The following is a 17,068-nucleotide window of genomic DNA, read 5'->3' on the forward strand; positions in this document are numbered from 1 at the left end:
CAGTTTTACCCACGTTTATCATTTCAGTTGGGAAAAGATGCCAGAGTGGGTGAATCCCAGCCTACTTACAAGGTTTCTTGAAGGGAGCTTTTCCCTTATCTTTCTTTGGTTGGCCTGATGTGTGTGTATCATTCCCAGTGCTACTACCTGAGCTGCAGCTCTTCCAAATACCACCATCCATATCCCAGGTACTGACAGAAACCTTGGAAATGTGATCTCCCTCGCCTCCACAAAGATCTTTGCCTCCACAAAGATCTCCTTCTAGATCACTTAGGAGATGCAGCCTACCCTCCCCTTTGACTCTTTACCCCCACAGATCCAGCCCCAAAAATTCCATTTACCAAGTGAAATAATCGGATGACATCAAAAAGAGGGTTAAAGACACTTACAAAAAGTTTTATTTACAGACCATTTCCTAAGCATGAAACTCTCCAAATGACAGAAGTCACAATTTCTGTAACCTATGTGTACAAAGTGCATGTCTTTCCCCTTTCTTCTCTCTGTAGCAGAAGAGGGGGGTAGGGGAGTATCTCTTTTTCTTTATCCCTTTCTGCCCCCAAGACAATGGGAGTAACAGCTGGGTCAGACTGAAGGGGACAAGACCTGTTGATGACTGGGTTATCCACCAGGCAGACTATGAATAGTAGTTTAGAATAAAGTAAGGTTAGGAAAAGTGACTCTTTGTTTACTTGTTCAGTCTGCCCAGTGGATTCTCTGTGGAAAAAGAACATAAGATCAAAGCCCCAGGGAATAGGAAGGAAAGGTTATTCAGCTATTCATTAAATTTATTCACAGACTCAATTCAACCACTTCAGGTTTCTCAGGTACATTTGACTCAGTTTCTATTCACAGCCCTGTTGCTCTGGGTTCAAACACAGGCTCCAAAACTGAATCTGATTATCCCAGTGGGAGAGAACTCCTGTACTCCCCAAGCAGTTAGTTCCATAAGCTCACATATAGCCCCACACTATCTGTGTCAGGCAGGGATGAAAGGTTTTGGACAGCAAATGAAAACAGTGCCAACAGCAGACCATTGCACGGGACGAGCTACTCCATCTAATTCCTCTTGGAAGCAACCTCGAGAGAGAAACTCCTGCAGTAGCACCCTCCCTTGCACTCTTTGGTGCAGGCAGAGGCACTCTGCCAGCACTGTGCTGACCTGACAAGTAACAGGACCCAGCAAGGAGTGTATGGTTAAGAGCCAGGAAAGCTACACAATCACCTTGCTAGGCTACAAAGCACCAGCGTGAATGCAAGTGGCAAGGAGGAGCAGTGGGCAGGCACAGGAGTTCACTGTATGGAAATTCAAAACACAGATGCCAATACAGAAGAGAGCAAACAGAATGGACACTGGACTCTGAACTTGAGGAAGACTCACTTCAAGGAGCTGATGTGTAATACATCCTCTGTCAGTATGAGGCACTGCACAGGCTACACACCAGACACAGGCTCCATTTGAGAGCTCTCAATCAGGGAAGGAAATGCTGTAGGAGTGCTGGGCCCAGGTGTAGCTTCCTTATTACTTGGATCAGATCTATTCTGAGATAGTGCTTCGCTCACATCAAGGCATGATCTTATTCTCTGAAGAATTCTTCCTTAGAGTCACAGAATCAACTAGGTTGGAAAAGACCATTGAGATCAACCTATATGACCTAACATCAGTATGTCAACTAGACCAGGTCACTGAGTGCCACATCCAATCTTTTCTTAAACACCGCTGGGATGATGACTCCACCACCTCCCTGGGCAGCCCATTCCAATGCCCAACTATACTTTCTGTGAAGAACTTTTTCTTTATGTTCAGTCTTAACTTCCCACAGTGCAGCTTAAAACTTTGTCTTCTTGTCCTGTCTCTAGTTGCCTGGGAGAAGAGACCAACCCCCACCTGGCTATAATCTCCTTACAGGGAGTTGAAGAGAGCTCCTCTTCCCCAGATGTCAAACAGCTCTGAAGTGGCCCATTCCAGGCAATAGCACTATGACTCACCTCGCAGTGGCAATGTTCTTTTGCAAGGAAAGTTTTAAGTGTCTTTCAAGTGTATCTGTTCTTGTGCTACAGTTGACCTTCATTTTGTTTCCATCCCACATAGCATTACCTTGATTTACTCAGAAAGCATCTCCTTCCTTGTCAGCCTAATGAAAGAAATACTGGGTTTTCCCTGTTCTCTTGTAGGATAGATACTCTATTTTTGACATTGTAGCAGCTTCCTTCTTAACTCCTACTATAATTTGAATTAATCAGCATACATCACTACCAAGTACTATTGCTGAGAAAGGATGCTCGCTATTTCTGAGATGTGCAGATGCTGATTCCTACATCAATGCATCAACTCATACACACTGAGCCATTGTCAGAAAAGAAAGATACACCTGGGAGTGAGCAAGTTGACTGAATGTTCCTGCCCTGTTAAGTGTGGGCAGATTTTGGGCATGGCTGAGAAGAGATGTATTTGGCTCCCTGGAGACCAGAAAGCCAAATATTCCCAAGCACAAGTAATGCAGCACCCTTCTGTGGCAGCTATTGGAATTACACAGCTATACGAGACCCTGGATTTCCTGTTGCAGACGGCAAGTTCCAGTCCCTCTGTTGACAGCAGCTCCTACTCTTCTGGTCACCTCTTCAGCGCTCTCTCTCTTCACTTGCAAGGTGCTTGTCGCTGGCTGTAGGAGACAGTAAAAGAGACAATTTGTCTTGACCTCCCTTGTCATACTGAAAAGCTGGCAGAACATGTGACCAGCTCCTTGCCTCCAGGGATCTGGAGCATTGCAGGCAGATGACTGGACCTGCTTGATCTCCTGCTCTAGCCCATCCCCTCACCAGATGGGAGAACCCGGCTGTAAGCCCACTCTGTGGAAGGAGAAGCAACCTCACAAGAGCAAATGCACCAACAACTGTGCTTTGTGACAGCTCCAGCACAGGGCACTGCTCTCCACCGGACAACGGAGCTAACAGCGTGTCACACAAAGTCCAAACAACCTGCAGGCAGACCAGTGCCATATTTATGGGCTGTGGAATTACACTTAGGAGCCTTACACATCCCTCCGCAAGGAAGTCCATTTCGTTCATTAAAATAGTGGGAGTAAAAATGGAGCCTTATTAGCTTCCAGAACAAGGTAGTTTAAGCCAGATCACACTAGGAAGTACTCACAATCACAAACTCTTTCCAGAGATCTCTGAAGTGGGGAGATCTGTCACTTTGGCTCGTTTGTACAGTTCTTCAGGGCATGGCTCTTCCGCTCCTTCGTGTTTGCGTTTTGGAGAAGCCTGGTCTGCTTGAGACAGCCTCACTGCTGTAGAAGGAAGAAGAGTCATCACTGCAATGGTTTCCCTGTGTTTAGATGGCCTCACAAGTACACCCATGCCTAACCTGCCACAGAGCTGGGAGAAAGAAGACTGCACAAGCACAGAGCCATTTGGTCACAGTTTCCCTGAAAACATTTACCAAAAAATCTTCATTAAAAGCAGAATTAAGTCACCCCAAACACAAGAGTATCCTCCTTTGACAGAGGACAGCTTAATTATACCTGATTAACCCTACAGCGATCTGCACTTCTCCTTTAAGTGGCTGCATATGATCCCATACAGGCAATAAAAGACTCACATTAATGAACTCTTATTCTTCAGCCATTTTAGACATGAAGGCTCACTGGGGACTTTTGAAAAAAGTGTAAAGGAATGTGAATGTTTTACTAGCTACATAGCCTCTTCTTATTAGAAAAGGATCCTCTCCTGCCTGTAACCTTTAACATGACATGCAAATCAAAAGCACACAAATAGGTCCAACTCACCTGTACTGGTGCTGCAGCCCTGCCCTGAAGCCGAGTCTGTGACCGGGCCACTGAGATCTTCCACACAAGAAGGGACAGATGCCAGCAAACCTAGAGAATGGCAAGAGGATCTGAGTTAAGAAACAAAACATACCTGGGCTGGGAGAAGCTTTTCACAGAAATACCTTAGTGATCACCAACCAGCACATCCATATCCCAAAGCAGGAGGAGTTCAGAGCTGCACTGACCCAGTGCTGACTACAGACACACACTGTGATCCAGCTGTGCATTTATTTAGAATACACTGCTTAGGTTTTCTTACAAAGTGAACTATGGACCACTGGTGGTAATATAGATGGTGCTACACTATCAGCAGCTCTCAGACCTAAGCACTCCACTCTTAGCTGTCTGAGAACATAATGGAGCTCTCCCTGGAAACCAACTGAGCAGATTTGGCAGGCACTGCTTCCTCTTGCAAAGACAGGCCAGAGAAGCAAGTAACACCTATTTTAAATCATGACCTTTTCTCCCAGCATTCTATCTCCTATTAAAGACACAAACTTTTGCAATTGCTGGTACTTACAGAGGCCCCTATAGCGTGACAGCTGCTGGTAGATCTGCTTCATGCGCTCGATGTTCAGTCGGCTGGTCTCTGCGTGGTTCACCATGGGTTTGGGGTAGTCCACCCCAATGATGCACTTGGCTGCCTTCTGCACAGACTCTGGGGCATTCCATGGTTCGTAGATATATCGTGAAGGGAAACCCTTTAGTTTGGGCAGATACCTCCTGCAACACAAGTAGAAAGCAGTGCAGTACACACAATGCACAGAAAGTGCCATGCACCTGTGAGCCACTGATTGACTTCAGCTTAGAGATGCAGAAACAAAGATCAGCTCCAGTCAACATCACTTACTTCACATAGTCACCACTGGGGTCTGTGCGACGCCCAAAGCCCACAGGACAGTAACAGTGGAAGAACTGCTGGAAGAATGCGCTGCATGAGAGCCACATCCAGCTGCCCGCGTTCACGCTGAAATCTGCATCCAGCAACAGCTCATCAAACACCTGCAGCAATTGGAGGAAAAGGCACTGAGACCTTCCCTGGGGAGGACTTTGTGGCAGTAGGACCCAAGATGCTATTTCAAATGGCAGGCACTGAGCTATGAGAACAGAGCAGCAGCACAGAGGTGATCTGCTGGCTGAAGTCAGTTGGCTGGTCAATGCATCTCACTTCCTGACACTTTCACTTAGGGAGGCATGGTCTGCTCACACTGATAAAGTGCTGGCTTATCTCTCATGCAGCTACAGACTAAATCACTACCTAGTGTTGCAGCAAGCTTTGGGTATTGATCCTAGCCTGGCAGGCATAACTAATGTAAAGCATGAGCCCCAGGAAGGAGACGATGCTGCACAGAAGAACGTGCGCCAAAGCAAGAAGAAAGAACCTTTCTGAAGGTCCCAGAGCACACTACCACTGAGAGGCAGAACAGTTTCAGCAGTAACTCACTCACATCCATGCACAGATGCTACACTTTAGGCAGCACTTTCAATTATGCTCTTTGTCAGCTTTGTGACCAGAAGCCTCTGCCTCCACTTTTTGTGTAGGGCAGTATGTACACTGGATAGATTCAAGCTGTATGTCCTTTCAGATGGCCCAAGAGGAGGGTCTTTTACCTCTTTCCTTGAGAGACTCTAGACTCAGATTTCACAGTCATGGAGCGCTCCCTGACCGGCACGGTGATGGATTTTATAATGACGAAAAAGGTCAGGTTAAGAAGTGACACTAAACTTGCAAAGAAAACAGATGGACTGAGAGAATTTTTACAAAAAAACAACCCGAAACTAAAAGCACCCCCCCATTTAGTTATGGTTACTTGAGGCTTGTGACACAGTTAGAGCCTTGCAGTAGAAGGCAGAAAGAAGTCAGGCTGTTGGCTGGCCAAGAGCCTGCTAGCAAACCCTCTCTTCCATGCACCTTTTACACGTGAAGCAAAAGCCATACCTGTGTGCCCATCCTTGCAGCAAGTGCCAGGGAGACTTTGTTTTCCTTATGGCCTCCTGAAAATATCTGAAAATGCCAGGACTCACCCTGACTCCTGACTCCCAGCTGATCCAGAGGTCACCCCTGGTCAGGAAGCAGGCCACTGCATGTCTGGCCAGATGGTGGATCCACCCTTCTTGTCTCAGTTGGGTCATGATCGCATCAATCCAAGGGAAGCCTGTCTTGCCCTCTGCCCACTTTGCCAAGGCTTCAGGGTTCCTGTCCCAGGGGATTTGTATGCAGATGGGATTCCCCTCCATGCGATCAAATTTTGGGTTGTTGGTGGCTGCTGTGTAGAAGAACTCCCGCCACAGCAGCTGTCCATACAGAGAGAGGGGGGGTGTGCTGTTCCGCTTCACCTGTGGAGAGGGAACATGGCTGTCACAAGGACTGCCTTCATGAAGCTGAGCTGTGAGGCACCCATGCACTTACACACATTTCCCAAGTCAGCTACTGACCACTGCCATAAAGGAGCTCAGTGCTGGATCCCCCCTTATCAGAAAGCCCAGATGGTAAAGTCAGAGCACTGACAGAGATCACTCAGTACAATGACAAGTGACTGGAATGATGTAAAACTAGCTGTAAATGGCTCTACATGGCTCATAAAACAGAAGTCCAGACTGAAGAACAAGGTACCACCAGATTTAAGGCCTGCGTGAGTACATACAGGAGATCTACTTTCTTACCCAAAAGCCCCACTGGTAGTAGCAACAAGCTCAGCCCAACAATTAAATGCTAGGGAGGCAACTTATCTTTTGCACCAATTCTGGCACACTGCCTGGCAACCAGCATCATGCTATACATGCTCAAACCCCACCTGCCCTCCAGGTGAACCTTTTGTCTTACCTTCTTGTACAGCTCCCAGAGACGATAGTAAAACAAGCGGCAGGACAAGCAGCCAAAACGCAGGTAGGGACTGAGTCCTGTGGGGCTGGCCAGCAATGAATTGGCATTCATCCGTGGTCTTTCGTAATTTGCAACCCATGCCTAGACAGATTCAGGAGAAATGAGCCAAAACCCCCTTGTATTTGTGGGACACTGCTAAAGGCAAGCCTCTGTGCAGGTGGTGAGGACACTCACATCTGAAAACACAGTCTCTTTTATTTACTTCCAACCACTGCTCAACCCCATGCCCCATTCAAGAAATGCAAAACCTTTGCCCCAGGATTTAAACCAAAGTTATTTTGCCCAAGAGGATTAATTTGCTTTGCATACAGGAGCTAACAACCTGGAGGGTTCCTAGGGATACCAGCTAACACAACTGTTTATGTCCAGGTACATCTATCTCATTTTACACACTGAACAAATAAACTGGGGAGATTCAGACCCCTTTGTGGAGCATTATGTTGATAATTTATCTCCTCTTCAGCACAAGTATTTATGCTTTGATTTCCACAACTGATATCAAGCCACTCAACTGGATGGAATAAAGAAGTACAAAATGGTTAAAACTGAGCCATGCTTTGGCAGCTGGGTCACCTTTCATTACTTTGAAATTGTTTGCCTTGTGCACTATAATCAAGAACACCAGCCCCATTGAAAAAAATCTGATTATTTCAACGAGGGGCTCAAGGAATGCCAGCCAGTGAGACACCCTATTAAGATGCTGATGGACAAGGGGAAGGCATTCTTTTATAAGCATGTACTCACACTAATACCCAAGGTAAAGATAACAAGAGGTGGTGTGCAGTGTGCAGCAAGGACTGAAAAACTTAACAGAAGAATTTCCAAGTTTGCACTCCTCTAAAGGAAACTGAGAAGGAGGCACAAAAAAGAGTCCAATGTGCTTCAAACAGCAGCATAAATAACATACTGCTCTAAATTTTTGGACCATACACTCCTTTCCACAGGTGAACATTATGACCACTGCTAGGAAGAGCAGGGAATGGGGTAATAGGTAACACTACAGTTTTCATTTGGAGGCACAGTCTGCAAGAAACACCACTTAAATAAGGGGTTACCTTTCTTTCCAAGTGTTTATCCAGCCGTGCCAGAGCTTCTGTCTCCCCTCCTTGCCAGACTGCAGGGGCAAGACCATCAGTAGGAAAGCCTGAGAGAAAGAACTTTATAAGATTTGAAGCTATGCCAGACAAAGGGCATAGATATGGGGTAATGCACTAACAACAGCAAGACAGTACATACTACAGTTGCCTAACGTGGCTTACTTGCTGCTCTAATCCTTGTACAGCAGGCAAATCATGTAGGATATAGGGATAGCCTGCTCATGATACAGCACTTCAAGGGCCTCTCCCTGCAATGCTACAGGGAGCCTTATGGTGACTTTCCCCATTGCTCACAGCCAGCATTCTCTCTGGCGTGTCAACACTACCCACAGGCCAGAGCAGCTGGCAATGAAACATCTGCTTCACAGCTCTGCCTTACAAAACACCTTGCCATCGACATCAGCAGCTCACTAGGTAGCCCACCTGCTCCTGGTGAGGCTCCTCATCTGCTGAGGCTGGTGCTGGGGAAGGCTCTGGATTAGTGCAAAAGAACCACTGCAAAGGGGGAAGCAATAATGCAGTCCCCCTACAGTGCTCTGGGCACACAGAGGAGCCTCCCCTGGAAGCAAGCAGAGCAGTGTAAGGTTACAGGTAGTCTCACATTTGGCCAGACAATAAAGAAAGTAGATCCATGCAGGACTGCAGCCCTCAGGATACCCCTGTTGTGAAGCCCCATGCTTTTACATGACTGTTGAAGCTGTGCCTTAAGGTGTCAGGAGATACTTCCTATAAAGCTGGTATGGAGCTTCCAGTCACAGACACACAGACAGTATTCTGCATTAGTCCTTTCTTCCCTTGCATTTAGATTCACTTCCCTGATGTAGGTCTTGCATTCCTCATGCCTCAGCTATTCATTCTCCTTCTTCAAGTCTTACAGGACTGTAAGGCACAGCAGGATGAGTGGAAGGAATTTTTGTAATATCTTTTGTCTTGCTAAGTTCACAAATTGGTGCCGCTTGGCAATACCGGAATGAAATTATCTAAACCTGGTACACAGTTAGTTTACCTCCTCAGGTCTGTTACACAACATGCCTGAGATTGCAGTAGGAGGAAAGCAGCTGGTGAGGACATGAGATCCTAGTACAGTGGTTACATGCTCAGTATAGCAGAGAGCACAATGACAGATGCAGAGCCCTTCAGAGCAGTGCTAAAGGGGATGCTGGGCATCAGCAGCAGTGCAAGAGATGCCAGTGTGTTATCACAAGGTCCGGTACTTGCTGAAAGAATTAGGCCATGCTATGGCTAGAGGCAGCCCATGTCAGGTGAGAACATGTGCCAGCCACTGCAAACAGTTCCATTAGATCCTGTTTCAGCTAGCAGTAGTCCTTGCCTTCTCTCTTGACACATACCCAGCTCTTCCAGGGATGGGACCCCATAGACATCATCATGGTTTTCCTGGATGTCCACTTTACATGTTTCCATCTGCTGACTTATTACAGTGCTCACTGGCTTCTTGGGGAGCTCCATACGGCTAATGATGGCCTGGAAGCGCTTGTAGGTGAGGGGTGGCTTGTGGCCATTCAGCTCAATTATTCTGGAGATAAAATAAACAAGATGAAACAACACAGCCTCACTACCACAGACAACACAAGGAAATGACATCCAGACTGGACCCTGCTATCTCTGTTCAGGATAGCCTTTCACTCTGATTACTGAAATCCTTATAGACCTATGTTTCACTTGATGCACCCCTCAAAGGGATATTAAAATCAGCCAAACAAAATTCTAAAATACATCAGAAGACAAAATATCATATATTTCCACATCTCCACAGGGAAAAAAAAAACCCTCAAAACAGCTCCAGCTGAATCAAGCTGAGCATCATATCTCTCTCCTGGAGCTCATCAGACCCCTGTATGAAACCTCTACCTGATTACTGCCTGTCTCCTCAAGGTGGCAAACCCTAGACTTGCATCCGGGTCCCCTGACACCTTGTGATATCCTAATCTGATTCTGACCGTACTTCCTTCTTTTCTGACACACAAGACTCAGCCTGTTAGTGACCCCTCCTCCACCTATCTTGGATGAGACAAATCCCAGTTTGCATCATTCCTCTCTCCCTGTGATTAGAGAGATCATTATCCTCCCTTCATGCCATAAGGTCACGAGCAGCCCTGTCTCATGGTATTGACCTGTGTCAGATCACACTATGGAAAAAGACAGTCAAAGTTCTCCATTCCTCTACTTCATCAAGCATCCACAGCCTGCTGGGGCCATGCAGTCTTATTTTTCCTGGGACAGAGAACTTTGAGAAGCCCCCTGGGCACAGTAAACTTCCCCAGGCTGAAAGATGCCATTTTTAACCCCTCTCCTGTAGGAGTGGAAGGAGTTAACAGCAAAGCCGACAGCACAGGGATCGCCAGCATTACGTAAAGCGGAGGCAGGCAACCCCACGGCTCACACAGAAGCCGCAGCACAGCAGCCTTCCCCACCCATTACAATCAACAGCTTATGCAAGGGGCCGGGCTTAGAGCCGAGTGTTCCGGCGGCGCCATGTGCCGCCCCTTCCCCCGGGGCCGCACGTGTGGCGGGGCGGAGCGACACGCCGGGGCCGGGGCTCCCTCCCGCACGTGTGCGCCGCGGTGACCCGGCTCCCCGGCACCGGCCCGGAGCCAGCCCTCCCGCACAGCCGGCCGAGGGAAGCGGAGCCTTCCCCACGGGCAGCACGGCTGAACAGAGTAAAAATGAAGCCTCCTGCAGTTTGCTCCCTGTTTTCTGCTTTTAAGTTGTAAACACTGGGAGATAAAGACATTAACGAACAGGGCAAGGAGGGAGGGAAGGCCATCGGGATGTGCACAGCACTCTGACATAGACAAAGCCACAGAGACAGATATATTTGCATTTGCCTTACAGCCAACACGTTCTGTCCTGCATCACCACCAGAGTGCATCTCCTCTGCTTTCCTGCGTGCACTTTTTTGCTGTCTCCACGTTCCACCCCAGAGATGGCAAGAAATGACAGAACTCATCACCCACCACACTCTTCTCTGTGACTGCTTTGTGAGTCCCCAAACAAGACCAGCCAAAGATTCCCAGAAAAATCAGTGTTTCCACTGGATGAGAAGTGAGGCATTTCCAGTTACAGCACTCTAGAGAGGCTTACTTGTTTCCATAGGAATTCAGAGCTTGGAAGAGAAAATGTGACAAAGCTGCACCGTGTTTGCCCTGGGGTGCTTGTGACGGGGGCAGGGAAGCTACTTCTTCCACACTGCCTCTTTTTTCAGTCCTGCTAAAGCTGCAGTTGAGTCCGAGATCCACACCATTGTACAAGATCCACAGCTAAAACTTCTGTGGACAGCTGGCTACTTGGAGCAAATCACTGTGACTAGCAGATGGATGCTAGTGTCTGTGCTTGAAATCCTCAAGGATGTGAATATGAGTGAAGTTACCTACTACCACTCCTGAATTCCTGAAGACTTATTGGATCGGGGACACAAATATTTTAAGACAGGACTAGGACAAGTTGCACATTTCACAGCACCTGACACTGGCATTATGCACTAAATCTGGACCTTACACAATACTGCGAGGAAAAGAAGTATTGAATACTGGATATTGCACAATATGGGGTATTATACTACACTTACTGGGTATTGTAGTACTGTTCAGGCCTTCTGTACAAAAAATTGTACAGGAAGCTCCCCAAGCAGGGGTCTTTTCCTTCCTCATACTGACCTTCTAATCCAGGCCATACACTTTCACATGACTTTCAATGACAAAATGGGAGGCCCCTCCCCAGGATTTAATACTCCCAGTTCACCCATTTCCCACAGCCCAATTTGCCACATGCAGCAGCTATTCTAGCTTTCCTGAAGTGGAACAGAGAATCACTGTATTCATCACACAGAACCTTACCTTAGTTAGTGAGCACACCCAAAACTGGCTGTGCTACCAAACTAGCAATATGCTGCTGCCCAGCACTATCTGACAGTAGTACCTTGATGCCAGAAGTTATGAAGGTCTGTTTGACCATCAGTCACACTTCACCTCAGGAAAGCAGGCAACCCAAACCTGACCAAACAATTCCAGCACTGCTATGATTATAAGGTATCCTACAGTCAGTCACCTGTGACAGCAGAGTGTCTGCAGACTCAAATTCATGTCCTCACAGGTGTCAGCTTCTGAATCATCTCCACAGCAGTGCCCCTGCAGGATGGCTAATGGGCTCAGGAAAGCTGCTGGCCTCAAACACCTGACACCTCAGCTCGCTATCAAATGACAAGGCTGGGTTCTGGCAAGGGACTGAATGTGCTCCCCTGCTTCCTTGCGGGAGGAAGAGCTGGCTGCCAGCACTCGGCATGCAGGCTGCCCAAGGCAGCCCAGTACCAATTCACGCGGACTGTGTTGTTAGCCTTGCCAGCTTATGCAATTGCTCTGATCCAAATCCCCGCTCCAGAGAGCTCATGGAGGGTTCTGTCTAGTAGAACAAAGGGTATTTCTACAGATTCAGAGAGGAGATGAGAGATAAGCAACTCATCTGTCCATCCAACAGATGCTGAACAAAGAACAAGCAGTTCAACTTCCACAGAAACACATACTGAGAAGATGAGAGATGAAGAAGTGACTTGATGACAGGCTCGGTATCGGCAGTGGGGGAAAACACCTGACACCAGAGCACCATGCAAGACAGGAGAGGATAACAAGATGTGGCAAGCAGAAGTTTGAGTAAACCTTCTTAGAAATAACCCACCTTTTTGGCACAGTGTACTGAACTGCAGAAGCACCAAGGCACGCACAGCTCCCCAGGCTCGGTTCATTTAAGTTAGCACGTACTCCTATGAGAACACATTCTACAGTCATTTCAGCCTTAGCCTCGGGCATTTGAGGAAAAGGTGATCCTGATGTATGCTACAAGCACACAAGATCACAGCGTTCTTTTCTGACCTACACCACTCCTGCTGAACAACCCAGCCTGCCTGGGATTACAGAACCCACAGTGCTGACCACAAGTAAACACACTACAAAGGATTTCGATCCTAAGGAGGAGAAAATGGGCAGATCCAGGGAAGACACAAAGCAACCTGTCACCTGGAAGTTGTCAGACAGAATAACTGTCAAGTAAAGGCTTATGAACAGGCTAAGCTGATACCCAAGAAATTATCTTTTCGGTCTGACTTCTACAATCTGAACATTGCTCAGCTTGATTGGGATTTCCCAGATTTTCTTAGGAGTATTTACCAGCACTGATGTTCATTTTCTACACCCCTCTCCTTGTTTTGGGGAAGAGGAGGTGAAAGATGCTCTGATAATCACACATGTATGCTGGCAGTGCCAACAAGGGGTAAACTGTAATCTTCCTACTGGGTAAAACTGGTCAAATTCACAAGTTAACTGAACAGGCTCTTGGCAAATGTTTAGAAGAAGCTGGTGAAGGTGGTACCAGGAACACACTGCAGGGGACAAGAGAAGTGCTGGATTCATTTATGTAGGAGTGAAAGATTAGTCTAAATTGTTTGAAACTGGGCTGACAATCTTGTCAGAAACCTGATTAAAGAAAGATGAGAAGTAGGATGCCACTACCAGGTATTACTACCACCTGCTAATTATGCAGGAAAAACATTAGGGTGAGCAGAGGGACAATACATACCAAGAGTTAGAAGCTGGAAGGAGAGATAGTCTGAGACTTCCAGGAGAAATACAGTATCACAAACTGTATTACCACCTGCTGAGAAATCTCAGAGATGCCAAGAACCAAGAAATGTCAGAGTAACTGGACACCTCAAGCACATCCACACAGACTGGGCATCTATCACACCCCATCACCTGCCAAAACCCAGTTTTCAAGTTGCCATAAACGACTGCTTCATGAAACAAGAAATCAAGAACCCACAAGAAGTGTTAATTCATTACTTAGTCTTAGACAGTGCTAAGGTATAGCTGAAAATGTTAGTTATCACTTGCCTGCTCTGTGACTTTAGCATGCATCAATTTAACACCCTTCCAGGAGCCCAGGAGCAACAATATCATACAGATGTGAAAAGCTATTTCAGAAAGATCACAAGAGTCAAAACAATTAAAGAATAGCATCAGCTAAGAGAGGCAGAATCTTTTGGAAAAATGAAGACAAAAACAGAAACCCACCAAACTTTGGTGGGTTAAACTAAAAACCACAGCCTTCTTGCATCTCCTAATCAAAATCAAAGTTTGAGAAACTTTTTAAAAAAAGCATAAGCAGTAAAAAAAAAAAAATCTAACCAAGACCATCCCATTTACAGATACTCCAAGATATTTACAGGCCCAAGAGGTGATAAAATCATTAAAGAGAGACTGTAAGAGCACAAGAAAACCCCTGCATATATTTCTGCAGGTGTATTCACTATGGAGGTATCTAGGGAGGTTATGACTCTTGGTTTTTTTAAAGAAAATGTTATCAGATGCTGTGACAGATTGGGAGACCAGGAAAAAGTGCCTGGTGGAAAAAAGTGCACAAAACAATGCTATGCTTTAAAAGCTTGCCAGGGCCACCAAATATTCACCCAGAAATTGTAACTGTCCAAATACTGTGGGGGAAAAAAGAAAGTAAATACCACTCCTGATTTTAAAAGCATTTCAGGGGCATCAGAGGGACAAATGAATAGACTGATGTGAACATTAGGCAGATGGGTAGAAAACACTAATGGAAACAGTGAATGCATGGATGTATGCAATATGTTGGAGGGTTAATTTGGCCTTGGTAAAAGGGAAGTTGTGCCTGAAAATCTATTAGAGACATTTGAGCCTGGGGCAAAGGAGTCAATATATCCTCTGTGAATTTTGAGAAATTTCATTGAGATCCCTCAATGAAAAAATTTGAAGAAACCACAATAATTTGCAATAAAGGAAAAGGTCCATGCAGACAGAAAATTCTTTAGTTTACAGAATTAGAGAAGGAATCTATTTTTCCAACAGGAAGAGAAATCCTACACAGAGCTGAACTAGGGCTTGTGCTGCTCAGTATTTTTTACAAAAATATCTGGGAAGGGACAAAAAAGAGCATGATGATAAAGATTACTGACGCAATAAGCATCTGGGATAGCTAAAGATAAAAGGCAACTTAACAATTTCCCTATATACCACATAACCAACTGCCAAAAATATCAGATGAAATTGCAGTGTTGGTCATGTTGTTTCTCCATATGCAATCCTAAACTTATTTACACAGTAGCAGCCTCTCAAATAGCTATGACCATTCTGGAAGGAAGCCCTGAGACATCAGTTTAATGTTTAGCAGCACTCAGAAAAATCAGAAATAATGTTACTGTTAGGAAAAGACAGGACACATTATAGCACTCTAAAAATCTATGTTGCTTCTACATTTTGCGCACTTCTTGTCATTTTCACCACTGCTCTCCACCTCTAGAAATACCTGGAAGTATAAAGAAAGGTGATAAAACAAGAGACTTAGAACAGATTCCACCTGAAACTCCACTTTGGAAAAGACATAGGTGACATGAAGAAGAATGTGATGGCTGTTGACACTGGAGGGGTGAGAATGTAATGAACTTTGGTAATAAACATGGTATTCTAATGCAGAATTAGAAAACAGCACCTGCTCACAAGACAGGTTCAAGAATCCTTCTCACTCCAGGGACAAACATTTCCACACAGTATGTGCTAATCTCAAAGCTCCTTCCCGTAGGAAATGATGGATATTAAAGATTTATGGGAGAAAATCTACATTCAGCATTACTGGCACAAGTCACATCAGAAAGAAAAGGGAAAAAAAAAGGGAGAAAGAAAAAAAAAGCAAGCAACCTGTAAGAATAGTTCTAAAACACAGTACTGACTTTGAAGTCAAGCATACCTTAGAGTCTTAGCTGAAAGACTGTCACCACCATTTAAAATCACATGTATATAGCGGGATTATACATATAAGTAAATATATAAAAACTCAACATCAAAACAAACATAGCAAACACACAACAAAGACAAAGCATTCAGGTTTTAGAAAAAGGAAAGTTTGTTCCAATCTACCTTGTTTTACTTCTTCCAGCTGTCCTGACACATCCATCAGTTAAAAGCCCTGCTTTCATAACCTGTTTGAGACAACAGCTCAACTACCTTTATTACAATGAAGCAAAAAAAAAAAAAGCAATCCATACATTGAGGACATGCTCAAGGGGAGCAACCAACAGGACACAGCTGAGCAAATTAAATGCCACTCAAGTACAAAGTTTAATAAGCTTGAGGCAACACCTTTCTGTACATTCACGTCACTGTCAGCACTTTGACGTGTTCTAATCAAAGTGGAGTGTGCCAAGTAATCCTTACGGGCTCACTCAGGATGACAGTGATCAGTGTAATGGAACAGACTGAAGTCTTTGCAGACAGGACAATCCCAGCCTAGCCCTGACCGCACCTCTGCCCTTTCTCTGCCCATACCTGTCCAGGTCATAGAGGGTGTGGGAGTTCTCTATCACCACCTCCACACCAGCCTCCTTGGCCAGTTTGACGATAGCTGCATCCCTCTCCTTTCCAAATGGCTCCGAGTCATATTCAAAGGTGAGACGAGTGACTCCCCATTCCTGCAAGAAAAACAATACACCCAGCTGTCAAACAGAAGACTATTTCTAACCAACACAGTTACAAATGAAGATTTCAGAATTCCTGAGCAATTTAAAGTTCTGGAAGCTTTGAGAGTGTTGCTGTGAGAACAGCAATCTGAATTTGAGATAAGCAAAGAAGCAACAATTTTATCAGCTCTAGCAAACATCAGATCTGCTATGCAAATTTGTAATGTCAGGTTTAAAACACATCAGAGGAGGTTCAGTTCTTGTCTATTACTGCTCTTAGATTTCAGCTCACTTCCTGAGCCCTACCAATAACACGTTTTGTTGCACATGCTGTCCTGAAGTAACCTTACCATCCTCTTCCAGCATTTGCAGAAAAAGCATTTCAGAAAGCTCTTCAACAGAAGTTCTGCTCAACCCCCCGTATTTTTTATGTGGCAACATTAAGTAAAATCAACACAGTCTAAATTTTTCCTGATATCTCTTTAAAGACATCACACAATAGGAAACCAATATCCATCCCAAACAGAAGGAAACAGGAAATTGCAGGACACAGGACAGCAAGTGAGTGAACCTTTCTGGTGTGCACAGTAGGGTATGATACTGCAATTCAGATTTAAAGTCCTGCCTTTCTGGAGTTATTTTAGAACTCTAGAATGCTTGGAGCTGGAAGGAACCTTAAAGATCACTTAGTTCCAACCCCCTTAGTCAAGCCATGCACTTATTCTCATCTTCATAGCTTTAATAGATCCCTCACAAATTACATGGC

At 45.4% G+C, this 17,068-nt stretch overlaps 1 protein-coding gene across 1 annotated transcript; it reads right to left on the bottom strand.

Annotated features, from left to right (window-relative positions):
* Positions 1 to 375: 375 nt before the first annotated feature.
* On the bottom strand, positions 376 to 16,273 carry CRY2 (cryptochrome circadian regulator 2). Its single transcript, XM_036384153.2, has 10 exons — positions 16,172 to 16,273; positions 9,161 to 9,345; positions 7,770 to 7,858; positions 6,655 to 6,795; positions 5,856 to 6,167; positions 4,681 to 4,832; positions 4,351 to 4,553; positions 3,789 to 3,878; positions 3,149 to 3,287; positions 376 to 2,660 (listed from the first exon to the last, which is right to left on the bottom strand). Exons 2-9 carry the CDS (start codon positions 9,276 to 9,278, stop codon positions 3,151 to 3,153), a joined length of 1,242 nt encoding a protein of 413 aa, XP_036240046.1. The 5' UTR covers positions 9,279 to 9,345; positions 16,172 to 16,273; the 3' UTR covers positions 376 to 2,660; positions 3,149 to 3,150.
* Between the last annotated feature and the right edge of the window lie 795 nt (positions 16,274 to 17,068).

This window comes from Molothrus ater, chromosome 6 (assembly GCF_012460135.2).
Source record: "Molothrus ater isolate BHLD 08-10-18 breed brown headed cowbird chromosome 6, BPBGC_Mater_1.1, whole genome shotgun sequence".
NCBI classification, from domain to species: Eukaryota; Metazoa; Chordata; class Aves; order Passeriformes; family Icteridae; genus Molothrus; species Molothrus ater.

What these genes read in the sequence shown, in the direction of transcription:
- CRY2 (XM_036384153.2), bottom strand. Translation starts at nt 9,278, where the DNA reads ATGGAGCTCCCCAAGAAGCCAGTGAGCACTGTAATAAGTCAGCAGATG. An exon ending in CCCATCCCTGGAAGAGCTGG is followed by an intron (nt 7,859 to 9,160) that starts GTATGTGTCAAG and finishes TCTTTCTCTCAG; the next exon opens with GCTTTCCTACTGATGGTCTT. An exon ending in GGGCTGCAGCACCAGTACAG is followed by an intron (nt 3,288 to 3,788) that starts GTGAGTTGGACC and finishes CTTCTACAGCAG; the next exon opens with TGAGGCTGTCTCAAGCAGAC.